The 12820-nt window shown below is 46.7% G+C and overlaps 1 protein-coding gene across 1 annotated transcript in view; it reads right to left on the minus strand.

The window, feature by feature from the left end:
- Nucleotides 1-8711: 8711 nt before the first annotated feature.
- Nucleotides 8712-12820, minus strand: part of LOC140720655 (uncharacterized) — a 107653-nt gene continuing 103544 nt past the window's right edge. The window contains exons 5-7 of the mRNA XM_073035502.1: nt 12711-12796; nt 12070-12460; nt 8712-11481 (exon numbers count right to left, since the gene is read on the minus strand). Coding sequence (XP_072891603.1) covers nt 10930-11481; nt 12070-12460; nt 12711-12796 — 1029 coding nt within the window. The 3' untranslated portion in view covers nt 8712-10929. The remainder of the gene's footprint in view (nt 11482-12069; nt 12461-12710; nt 12797-12820) is intronic.

Here is a 12820-nt window from a genome sequence, read left to right on the forward strand (position 1 = left end):
ACGTAATCCGGTGACTGTTCCTCGCCCTTCATATACTGCCGTACCCACCGCCGCATTTCTCACATTATTTAATTATTTCCCTATTTACAACAGATACGTATTTAGTTTTTCCCTCCATATCTTCCTCAATTCTTTTCCCTCCATCCCCAGGTCACAGCGTTAGAGTTTCGATTCCCATCCCATCCCGACACACATTTCAGACCCACACAGGAAATGTGCAGGTTTCATTTAAATCAGTCTATGATTATAAACACTCATTCCTCTTCACATTCCTCCGGGATTACCGGACAGGAACACTGAAACAGCAGGAGGTGGCCATTCAGCCCCTCTAACCATCAGCAAGATGGCGGATGCTCTCCCATCTCATCCACATGTTTCTGCATGATCCTCATTTCCTCGATCACTTCGGTCTCCACACATCTGCCGGATTCTGTTTTACGTGAGGACGATCACTGAGTCTTCATTGACCTCTGTGGTGTGGATTGACAAACATTCACCACCCTCGGAGTGGAGACATTTCCCCTCATCTCAGTCCCGGACAGTCCACCCCCTTTTTCAGAGACTGAAATCCCTGGTTCAACCGGTAATGATGTTGTGCATTTCAATGTGTTCACCTCTCAGTCCTCGATTCTCCAAATGAAAGAGTTATCACATTTGATCTTTCTTCATATGATGATCTCACCACTCCAGGGATCAGTCTGGTGAATCTTCATTGCACTCTCTATAACAAATACTCTCTAACATCTTTGTCAATCCTCTATGGAATTAATTTCCATCTTCTGCAGCCCCGTGTTGCCCTAACTACTCACCTCCCACCCCTGTCGATATTTCCACCTTCCCACCTCCCCCTCACCTGGATCCACTTCTCATTCCCCAGCTCTTGCCCCATCTCCAACCCTCACCTCTTTTCTCTTACTATTTCCTGTCCACTCTCTGTCCAGAGGAAGGGTCTCGGCCCGAAATGTTTCCACAGATGCTGCCTGACCAACTGAGTTCCTCCGGCAGTTTGTTCTTTGGTCTGTATAACCCGTGTTAGTGTGGGGATCGGGATTTTACACCATATTCCAGGTACAATCTCAATAAAACACAAATAATTGTCACTTTGCCCGGACCATTGGCCCCGCTTGCAGGGCAACAGTCTGCCGGTGTTTGCCCCCAATGTGGTGAATCCCTCTGCTTGACAACCCCGTGGGCTCATACATTTCCACAGATGAGCCCCTCCTGTCCCCACCGGGACAAGCATCCTGTCCGCCCCCTCTCACACCATCTTCATCCTTTCAATAAAATCTTGCCTCTCCCTCCCCGGGGAACCGGCATCAAACCGACGGGCCGAGCGGTCTCCTCCTACCTCTCAGCGATACATCAGCCTCCGGCCTCAGGAGACGCTTCACAAACGCCCCAGCTTCCCTCGGAGGGAAATGGAAATAAATGAAAAAACAGTTAATTTATTTGGGATTTTTTTCCGCTCTGACGAGAGTTCGGCTCCACAGCGGGAGACGAACTCAGCCGGGATAACGCCCTCTCCGCTGGTCCGCCTCCTCTATTGGGTGTAACCAGTGACTAACATTCCTGCGCACCAATGGCAATAGGGCAGCTCCTGCAGCGTGGGCAGTCGGCGGTGGGGGAAGGGCTGGTCACGCGAATAGTAGTTCAGCCGTTAAACCGATAATGCTGGAGCTCACCAGCGCGTGGGTGACGTAAGACACCACGCACGTGAGGACAGATCCCGGTGTGGGGAGCCCATGTGTGACGCCAAGCGCGTGAGTGAGCCTGTGTGACGTCACTTGTGGGGGAGCACTCCTATTTAAAAACACGTAAATGAAATGTTGCTTTTCTGCCCAGCGTGCACGCTCTTCAATGATGACTGGTTATTTTATATCATTCCACAAGATAGCTGTTCTCTCTCCGGATTCATAGATAATACTGCATTGATCTCTGCAGTCTGGATCCTCTATCCAGTATCGAAGATTCCCAAAATCTTTGAAAGGCTGTTTCTCTGGAATTCCCCAATCATCACTAATATCCATGTGCTTATCAAAGTCTGTGAAGAAATTGACACGAAAGGTATGCTGTTTGTCTAATTTGCATCAATTTGCAATTATTTTTACCGCATCCACAGCAAAAGCTGGTGAACTGTATCATCTGTTTCTGAGTAAAATTCATTTGTAATATCCCCAAACTTTGAAAAGATCTTCTGGATAACATTTCGACGTTTCTCTAGCCGATCTGGTCCAACTTGTGGTACATTATCCACAACAATAACAGAATCTATTCCATCAGCTTCTAGAGGTTGATCGTTTAAAACATCACCCCGCAATTCCTCGTCGGAGATAGCATCATCCACGAAGCCTTCGGGATCACTGAAACCTTCCTCTTGCTCCTCCAACTCCTCCAACGTTTAGAGCCCCGTGGAGCTGTTGACACTGATGAGCTGGATGATTGGGAGGAAGAGACAGTTGATTTTATTTCTGACAGAAGGAATTATCCCTGCTGGAGATCAGGAGTAGTCTTATACAGTGCCACCATATTTTTCAGCGAAGCTGAATTCTCCTGTGTCACCTGGAAGTTCAATGTGCTCCACTCTGCAAAGATCATCACAGTGCCTTTTCCTGTATCACTCTCCGTGGTGCTGATGAAGACGCTGCCTTCACTTTTACTAATTGTGAATAAATTCCACTAATTAGCAGCAGCTCAGCAGTTTACTTTGTGCAACTATCACTAGTCACTGTGGAAGCTGTCATTGGTTTAAGTAAGTATATTATTGAGGCACTCTTTCCCGTAGCCATGGGCTATTTTTACATCCATGGTAAGTTAACATTGTATTTTGTACGGAGGATTATTGAGACTACAAAGAGAATTATTACGTATTTTAGTGTCCACACTGGACTGTATCCTCCTCCATTCATCAAATGGGATAAAATAAACCTTAGTAACACAAAAAAAAAAACACGTAAATGGAAGTTTCTTATGATTTCGGTGGGACAACAACATTAATCACGGGTTTCATCACTGAATCCAGTGTTGTGGGATGTAAGGTCCCCTGTTATGTGTCCGGCTGTGCCGTGTTGTTGGTGGAGTGGGCAGCGTGGTGTTTGTCTCGATTCGGGTCACAACACCAGAATTGCCAGCGGGGACCACACACAGTGTATTAGTCAACAGAAAACCTCTCGTCCCAGCAGTCTATGTCTCCTGGTGAACTCAACACCCTGACAGTGTGGACCATAGATACCCCTTCCTCTCAGAGTCAGGGAATCACTCAGACAGCTGATCGCTGAGAGGAATTATATTTATTGGTCATTAAAGTTCGCCCAGATTCGTTTGGACGGATTTGATGTGGAGTGCGGGGTGTCACAGTGAAAGGGCCGGACGGCCGAACTCTCTCCGTTGTCCAAACATCCTTCCAGGTGAGGTGACACTTCACCTGTGAAACTTCCGGGGTCGCCCGTTGTGTCCGCTGCTCCCGATGCGGCCGCCTCCGCACTGGTGACACCGGCTCCTCCGCAGTTGTGCGGACTAGGGGTGTTTTTTTTTACCGGGTGTGGATATTTTTCTTCCTTTTGTGCGGAGGGGTGGGTTTTGGGGGTTGATGATCGGGATGCCGTTCTTTTTTATGCGGGGGGTTGGGGTGGGAGTTTCATTTTTTTTCTCTCTGATCGACTTTCATGCTCTTTCTTTGTTTCGTGGTACTCTGGAGAAGAAAAAAAAACTCAGCGTTCTTTATGGATACCTGCTTTGATAATAAATTAACCTTTGAACTATCCACTCCAAACGGGACTTCCCGGTGTCCAAACATTTCAATTCCGATTCCCATTCCCGTTCCGACGTGTCAGCCCATCTTGTGCCAAGATGAGGCCACCGTCAGTGTCCAAGATCAGAACCTTATGTTCCGTCTAGGTACCCCCCCCCCCCCCCCCCGCCCCCGCCTTCGAACCTGATGGCATGAATATAGATTTCTCCTTCCGGTGAACAAATTTCCCTCACACCCGTCCCTCCCTCTCTGACTTTTCACGTCCTCTCACCTGGTTATCACTTCTCTCTGGGTCCGCTGCTCCATCCCTTTCTCCTATTCTCCACTCTCCTCTCCTATTAGACTCTATTTTCTTCTGCTCTGGAGCTTTCCCACCTACCTGGCTTCACCTATCACCTTCCAGCGAGACATTTCCTCGCCCGCCCCGATTTTATTCAGATATTTCCTGAAGGAGGGTTCAACTGGAAACGTCGACTGTTGACTCTTTACGATAGATGCTGCCCGGCCTGCTGAGTTCCGCCAGCATTTTGTTTGTGTTGCTCTGAATTTCCAGCATCTGCGGACTTCGTCGTGTTTGTGATTTCCCTCTCCGTTGTCCCTCTGGCCTCCGTCCACTGGTGGGGCTGTGCAGACCTCTGTCCACCGGTCTTGCTTCGGAGTACCTCCTGCTAAACGCAGGCGCGGCGTTTCTCCTATTCGGGCAGGGGTGAGTAAAGGGCTGATCCCGGGGTTGTGTAAATCGGGGCCGAATGCAGAGGGAAAGGCCTGGGATCGAGCTCGGCCAGACGGCTGGAAGCTCCGGGCTCTCCAGTTCTGCAAACCCGGTTTTAGCTTTGCGCCCGAACCCTGTGGGATCGGTAGGTTGTGGTTCTCCGAGCCGGAAGGATGCTTGGAACGAAGGGGATCTGTCTGATTGTGTGGATAGAGCTGATAGGTGGATGTATAGGTGTGGGGTGAGTGAGCGGATGAGGGATGTGGGAGCAGAGTGGTGATCGGACGTTCCGTAACCCGGGGAAGAGAGGTCCCGGGACAAAATAAGTTGTTAACTAGGGAGAATCTGGGCAATTGGATGAGCCAGTTGGCGAGTCCTTCCAGGAAACAGCAATTCTCTGTTCATATTAATTACTGTGTCATCTTGCTGTTAACATTGTGTTTGTTACAAAGCCCCAGAGTCTGGGAGCCCATGGGCTGCGACTGCAGATTGGGAAGGGATGTGGGGGGGAGGTCAGTGACCTTTGCATCCGAGGAGGACACGGGGTTGCACAGATGGTTCGGATCTAGTGGGACATCCGGTGTTTACAAAGGGAGAGAGAGTTTTAACCAGCGAAGCATGGTCAGAGGTGGAGGGGTACAGGAGCTGCCTGACAGATGGTTCTACAGTAATTGTATTTTTTTATAATCTCACAGATGGTGACTGAGGAAGAAGCTTGTTGAGGGAGCAGACCCGGGGGTGAGCAGGCCAGACACGGTATCAGGAGAGTGACAGTGATGTGATTTCCTGTGTCACGGGTACAGACAGTCGTCTCCAGTGAGGAGTTTGTGTGGAGATGCAGCTTCCCTGGAGGTGGAGGAAAGAGGACACACCAACAGGTGGAACCAGCTGCGGGAAGACATAGTTTGTCAGGTCTGACGACGAGCTGAATGTACCATAACCTTCAGACTGAATCAGAAAACCATTCTGAGGGTATTTGAAATGTCAGAAGCAGGGGAGATGTGATCCCATGTCTCCATCAGACCCTCAGTGAGATGGTTCCAGTTATAACGTGCAGGGGTGAAAGCACAGTGTTTGGGGTCTGATTTAATCACGGATTCTGACACAGTGAGAGGGTTAGTTTTGCTGTAAGGCAGCAACATTAATGGAAGAAGACACAGAAACCATCAATTGCCAGTTGTTTAGCAAAAGTGATCAATTTGTATGTTACCTTGACAGAAACAGATATTCCCAGTGGTGACAAAGGGGTTTACTTCAGGTTGGAGAAGGGTGTGGAGTTTTGAAATCAATGTCTTGCGGTGCCACCATCGTTAATTTAGCATGTCTGGAGTGGTGGATCACACGGCACGGAAACAGGCCTTTGGCTGGCCATACCTGTTCTGACCATCCACTCACTGTCTCCACTGGTCCCATTTATCAGCACTTGGTTCATAGCCGACTGTATCTCGGCAGTTTCAATGCTCATCCTCTTCGTAAATGTTGTGAAGGGACCTGCCTCCACCACCACCTCGGGCAGTGTGTTCCAGATTTCAGCTACCCTCTGAGTGAGAAATCTCTTCCTCAGATCCCTCTAAACCTCTTCATCCTCTGCTTTAATCCATGCCCTCTGATCTGTGACTCCTCTGTCCCAGGATCGTGGCCTAGTTGGGCATCAGTGAGGCCTTTGATAAGGTTCAGCATGGTAAGTTGCTGTGGAAAGTCAGATCACACGGGATCCAGGGAGAGCTGGCTCACTAGATGCACAGTTGTCTTGATGGTAGGAAGCCGAGTGTGATGGTGGGAGGCTGTTTATTGGACTCGAGGCCCCGGCCTAGTGAGGTTCCCCAGGGTTACACCCCATTGCTCTCATTATTCATTGATATTTAATTATATTTGCATTTGCTCAGTTGGTTGAATTCTGTGCTCTACTTGATCTTTCATTGATCCTGTTATTATTCTAAAGATTTGCTAAGTGTTCCTGTAGGAAAAACTATCTCAGGATCTTATGTGGTATGTGACTATATAAAATTTATGTACTCTGATAATAAAATTTACTTTGAACATCAACCATTGCTACTTGTCATCTTGATCAATAATTTGATTAAGAATGTACAGGGTATGGAGAGTAGGTTTGCAGCAAGTTCAAACAATTAGTTTTTCTCAAAAATATTATGTATAATCTCTCTGCTCTGTTTCCCTCTCCGCACTCGACCACCCCTCCCCTTACTGTCTTCCCTCTCTGCCCCATCCTCCCTCTCACCCTAACACTGGACATAAGTTCAGGGTGAAAGTGAATTATTTTTGGGGAATCTGAAGGGGAATTCTTCACTCGGAGGTTGGTGAGAGTGTGGAATGAGCTGCCAGTGGAAGTGGAGGATGTGGGTTTGATTTAGACACTAAAGAGGAATTTGGGTGAGGACGTGGATGGGAGGTGTATGGAGGCTCTGGTGCAGGTAGCTGAAACTAGGCAGTAACAAAAAAAACAGGTCGGCATTGACTGGAAGGGCCGAAGGGCCTGTTATATTGCTGCTGCTCTCTTTGACTCTAGTAATATAGTGATTTGTAACTTCCACATCAGTACTTTGCTGTTTATGACTGAACCCAGACATTTACCCAAACAACAATTGTAAGACTCTTGGCTGGCTACAGAAAGCATTTACAAGCTGTGTTTCTTGCCAAAGGGGTTGTTACTAAGTATCTGAGGGGAATCTGAAGGGGAATTCTTCACTCGGAGGTTGGTGAGAGTGTGGAATGAGCTGCTTGTGGATTTGGAGGATGTGGGTTTGATTTAGACACTAAAGAGGAATTTGGGTGAGGACGTGGATGGGAGGTGTATGGAGGCTCTGGTGCAGGTAGCTGGAAATGGGCAGTAACAACAAAAACAGGTCGGCATGGACTAGAAGGGCTGATGGGCCTGTTTCATTGCTGCTTGGCTCTGTGATTCTAATAATATTGTGATTTGTAATTTCCACAGTAAGTACATTGCTACTAATGTCTGAACCCAGAAATTTGCCCAAACAAGAATTGAAAGACTCTTGGCTGGCTACAAAAAGTGTCTACAAGCTCTGATACTTGCCAAAGGGGTGCTACTGAACATGTAGGGCACCCAAACATTTGCTTCTGGCCCTTTTCCTTTTTTTGTTATTTTCAAACTGTAATAGATTGAAATAAAAATGTAATCTTCCTTAAATATTAAAGAAATGTGTCATCTCTAACTTTATGCCTTTTGGAAATCAGGTCGTCTTTGACTCGCTGATCTATTCACAGTAGCAGAAATTTTGACAAGGGGTCAAAATCAAGGAAAATCATTGGGAAAATCAGATCGCTACTGGAAGAGTGGATTGGGAAAATCAGGTCGGCAATGGATCTCAAGAGAGCGAATTTCTAGAATGTCTACGGGACGGCTTTTTAGAACAGCTTGTTGTTGAGCCCACAAGGGGATCGTCTGTACTGGATTGGGTATTGTGTAATGAACCAGAGGTAATTAGAGAGATGGAAGTGAAGGAACCCTTAGTGATGACAACATGATTGAGTTCACTGTGAAATTTGAGAAAGAGAAGCCGAAATCAGATGCGTCGGTATTTCAGTGGAGTAAAGGAAATTACAGTGGCATTAGAGAGGAACTGGCCAAGGTTGACTGGAAAGGGACACTAGCAGAGCAGCAGTGGCTGGAGTTTATGCGAGAAGTGAGGAAAGTGCAAGACAGATATATTCCAAAGAAAAAGAAGTTTTCGAATGGATAAAGGATGTAACCGTGGCTGACAAGAGAAGTCAAAGCCAAAGTAAAAGCAAAGCAGAGGGCATACAACGAAGCAAAACTTAGTGTGAAGACAGAGGATTGGGAAGTTTTTTAAAAAACTTATGAAAGGAAAGTATGAAGGTCATTAATAGAGAAAAGAACAACTATGAAAGAAAGATAGCAAATGATATCAAAAAGGATACTAAAAGCTTTTTCAAGTATATAAAGAGTAAAAGACAGGTGACAGTAGATATAGGACCGAAAGAAAATAATGCTGGAGAAATTGTAAATGGAGATAAGGATATGGCGGAGGAACTGAACTGACTCCATGTGTGTATATGCAATTATGATAAGAAATACAGACCAGAAAACTTAAATGAGAAGCTGGTTCAGAAAAATAAATCATCACTCTGGAAGAAAACATTAACCAGTGAAATGAGTATGACCCTCCATGGGAGACATCCCAATGATCTGAGCAGATAAGATGGTGACAAGGACGCATCGAGCATCTAACTGAGAGTTGGAGACCTCTTCCCAAAAAAAAGGGGTTCCTTGCGGAAATACAGGATGAGGTGGGTAACAAAAGTAAAACAAATCGAAACTTCATGAAATACAAACAAACAAGGCAGTAAGTGCAGAAAAGGCCAAGAGAAACCAGACACAGTCCAACACATTCCAGGTTCCTGCAGCAGTTTAACTCAATCTGATTACTTACGCAGGTACAATCAAGTGGCAAATATCATTCACCAAAATCTTGCTTTAAAATACAAGCGGATGAATGACCACGGTAACTTCATTAAGGCACCATAAATTCAAGCCTGATTCAGTTAAGGACATAATCTCACAATTTATATGATAATCAATACATTATTTCAGATAGGATCATCTCAAATAACCATTTGGATATAATATTACAGGATAAACAAGCAGGAATAACTCCCTCAATAGGTATAACCATTCTCAGAACACACATGTGCCTCCACCACAGGCATTGTTCGTCAGTCAGATAACCAAATTATTTCCTCTGCCAATTAGCGTCCAAATACAGGACAAAGTAGTTAACAAAAGGAAAAAAATTCAGAATACTTGAAATATAAACAAACAAGGCAGTAAGTGCAGAAAAGGCCAAGTGAAACCAGACAAAATCCAACACTTTCCAGGATCCTGCAGCAGTTTAACTCAATCTGATTACTTACAAAGGTACAATCAAGTGGCAAATATTATTCACCAAAATCTTGCTTTAAAACACAAACTCACGAATGCCCTCCATCACCTCATGAAGGCACCATAAATTCAAGCCGGATCCAGTTTTAGAGTCAAAATCTTACAAATTATATGATCATCAATACATTATTTCAGATAGGTCAATCCATCTGGTTATATTACAGGATAATCAAGCAGGAACAACTCCCCCAATAGATAAAACCATTCCCAACACACGTGTTCCTCAACCAGTGGAGCACCTCACCACAGGTAGTGTTTGTGTCATCAGTCAGATAACCTAATTACTTTCTCTGTTAATCTGCTTCCAAATGTCATTCGTTGCCATGCCCCACTGCTGAATCCCTTCTCCTCATCATATGTTCTTACCTCGACCATCGTTTAGAGCCCCAAACTCTGCTCTGTGCAGACTCGCCTCTGGTTTCTGAACCAGCTTCGTTGAAAATCCAATTGATGGTTTCCCACTCTGCTTTCAGGCTTTAGAGGACAATGGTGTTCGCTAACAACACTTTAGAAGTGGGGAAAGTGACCCATAATGTGGACATGAGTCGTGATTAAGGAGGTTAACTCCCAATGTCATTCTTCCTCAGCCCAGAGATTTGAGGGGCAAAAAACATCTCAGACAGATGTGCAGTCAGCTCCACTTCTTCAGTCTGCAGAAAATTCAAGGGAAACCTCTTCGCCCACAGAGTGGTGACTGTTTGGACCTCATCCCAGGGAGAGTGAAAGGTGAACAACAGGGGAGGATTTGAAAGATCTGTTGTGTAACAGAATCACTGGCAGGGTTCAGCCGGCCTGAGTTGACTCTCTACTGTATACTAGGAGTGTTATAAATTCACTAAGTACGGGAGACAGTGATTAAAATAGAGCTGATTCATTTGTCACAGATCTAGTCTCATTAAAGGCGAATATGCAGCAGAAGAAACTCCTCCCATGCCTGGTGAGCAGCAGCAATAATTGCAGAGTTCAGCACCGACAATCACTCTCGAAATTGCATTCAGCAACGGTGATTGACAAATATCCAGCATGCAGCTTATTGAAACTTTCTCCCCAGTGTGAACCCGGTAGTGTGTCGTAAGTGTAACACACTGTAAGGTTTCACTGCTAATGTAATGGCCTCTCTGTAACGTTTCACTGCTGAGGTAGTGGTTTCTCTGTAGCAGCAATGTCGAAGTTACAACTAGAGATAACAGGGTTTTGGAGTGCTGGGCTATCCAATGACAGAAATGTTCTTTCTTGTGAGTCTGGATGAGAGAATTTCATGGGCTTTTTCTGGGGAGAGATGAGAAGCCACAAATGGGGAGAGTGGGCCCTGTTTTATTTTACTTTACTAACCCTATAGTCAAAGTAAGAATTATGAATCACATATTGTGTACTGTTTGTTATTTTGGGGTATTGATTTGTAACAGGGGACACGGCACAGCATCCACCCACATTTGGCCGAGCCAGGGGGCTATCACCCCTATATTAAGCTGCTAGCCGGAGTGAGAGTTACATAAGGTTAGATGACTGAGTGAATACATTCCCACATTAACAGGAGGTGAACGGCCTCTCCCCAGTGTGAACTGACTGGTGCGTCAGTAGGCGAGATGACCGAGTGAATCCCTTCCCACAGTCTGAGCAAGTGAATGGCCTCTCCCCTGTGTGAATTCGCTCATGTACCTTCAATTGAGATGATTGAGTGAATCCCTTCCCACAGAATGTGCAGGTGAACGGCCTCTCCCCAGTGTGAACTGACTGGTGTGCTTGTAGGCCAGCTAACTGTGTGAATCCCTTCCCACAGTATGAGCAGGTGAACGGCCGCTGCCCAGTGTGAACTCGCTGATGTACCTTCAGTTGAGATGACCGAGTGAATCCCTTCCCACAGTCTGAGCAGTTAAACGGCCTCTCCCCAGTGTGAACTAAATGGTGTGCTTGTAGGGTAGCTAACTGTGTGAATCCCTTCCCACAGTCTGAGCAGATGAACGGCCTCTCCCCAGTGTGAACTCGCTGATGTACCTTCAGTTGAGATGACGAAGTGAATCCCTTCCCACAGTCCGAGCAGGTGAATGGCCTCTCCCCAGTGTGAACTCGCTGATGTACCTTCAGTTGAGATGACCGAGTGAATCCCTTCTCACACTCTGAGCAGGTGAATGGCCACTCTCCAGTGTGAACTGACTGGTGTGTCAGTAGGCAAGATGACAGAGTGAATCCCTTCCCACAGTCTGAGCAGGTGAACGGCCTCTTGCCAGAGTGAACTGACTGGTGTGCTTGCAGGCTAGATAACTGTGTGAATCCCTTCCCACAGACTGAGCAGTTGAACGGCCTCTCCCCAGTGTGAACTGACTGGTGTGCTTGCAGGCCAGAGAACTGTGTGAATCCCTTCCCACAGTCTGAGCAGGTGAATGGCCTCTCTCCGGTGTGAACTCGCTGATGTACCTTCAGTTGAGATGACAAAGTGAATCCCTTCCCACAGTCTGAGCAGGTGAATGGCCTCTCCCCAGAGTGAACTGACCGGTGTACCTTCAGTTGAGATGACCGAATGAACCGCTTCCCACATTCTGAGCAGGTGAATGGACACTCTCCAGTGTGAAATGACTGGTGTTCTCATAGGTTAGCTAACTGTGTGAATCCCTTCCCACAGTCTGAGCAGTTGTACGGCCTCTCCCCAGTGTGAACTCGCTGATGTACCTTCAGTTTAGATGATGAAGTGAATCCCTTCCCACAGTCTGAGCAAGTGAACGGCCTCTCCCCAGTGTGAACTGACTGGTGTGCTTGTAGGTTAGCTAACTGTGTGAATCCCTTCCCACAGTCTGAGCAGTTGAACGGCCTCTCCCCAGTGTGAACTCGCTGATGTACCTTCAGTTGAGATGACGAAGTGAATCCCTTCCCACAGTCTGAGCAAGTGAACGGCCTCTCCCCAGTGTGAACTGACTGGTGTGCTTGTAGGCCAGCTAATTGTGTGAATCCCTTCCCACAGTCTGAGCAGGTGAATGGCCTCTCCCCAGTGTGAACTCGCTGATGTATCTTCAGTTGGGATGAGTAGGTGAATCCCTTCCCACATTCCGAACAGGTGAATGGCCTCTCCCCAGTGTGAACTTGCTGGTGAGCCATTAGGTCAGAAGACCAAGTGAATCCTGCCCCACAACTTCAGCAGATGACCAGCCTCTGCCCAGTATGAACTGACTGGTGTGTCCACAGGTGGGAAGACAACTGAATCCCTTCTCACCCACAGAACAGGTGAATGGCCTTGTCCAGTGTGAACTTGCTGATGTACATTCAGTTGAGAAGACCCACTGAATCCATTCCCACAGTCTGAGCAGTTGAACGGCCTCTCCCCAGTGTGAACTCGCTGATGTACCTTCAGTTGAGATGACGAAGTGAATCCCTTCCCACAGTCTGAGCAAGTGAACGGCCTCTCCCCAGTGTGAACTGACTGGTG

The sequence above is a fragment of the Hemitrygon akajei genome, unplaced genomic scaffold (genome assembly GCF_048418815.1).
Source record: "Hemitrygon akajei unplaced genomic scaffold, sHemAka1.3 Scf000045, whole genome shotgun sequence".
In the NCBI taxonomy this organism is placed as follows: domain Eukaryota; kingdom Metazoa; phylum Chordata; class Chondrichthyes; order Myliobatiformes; family Dasyatidae; genus Hemitrygon; species Hemitrygon akajei.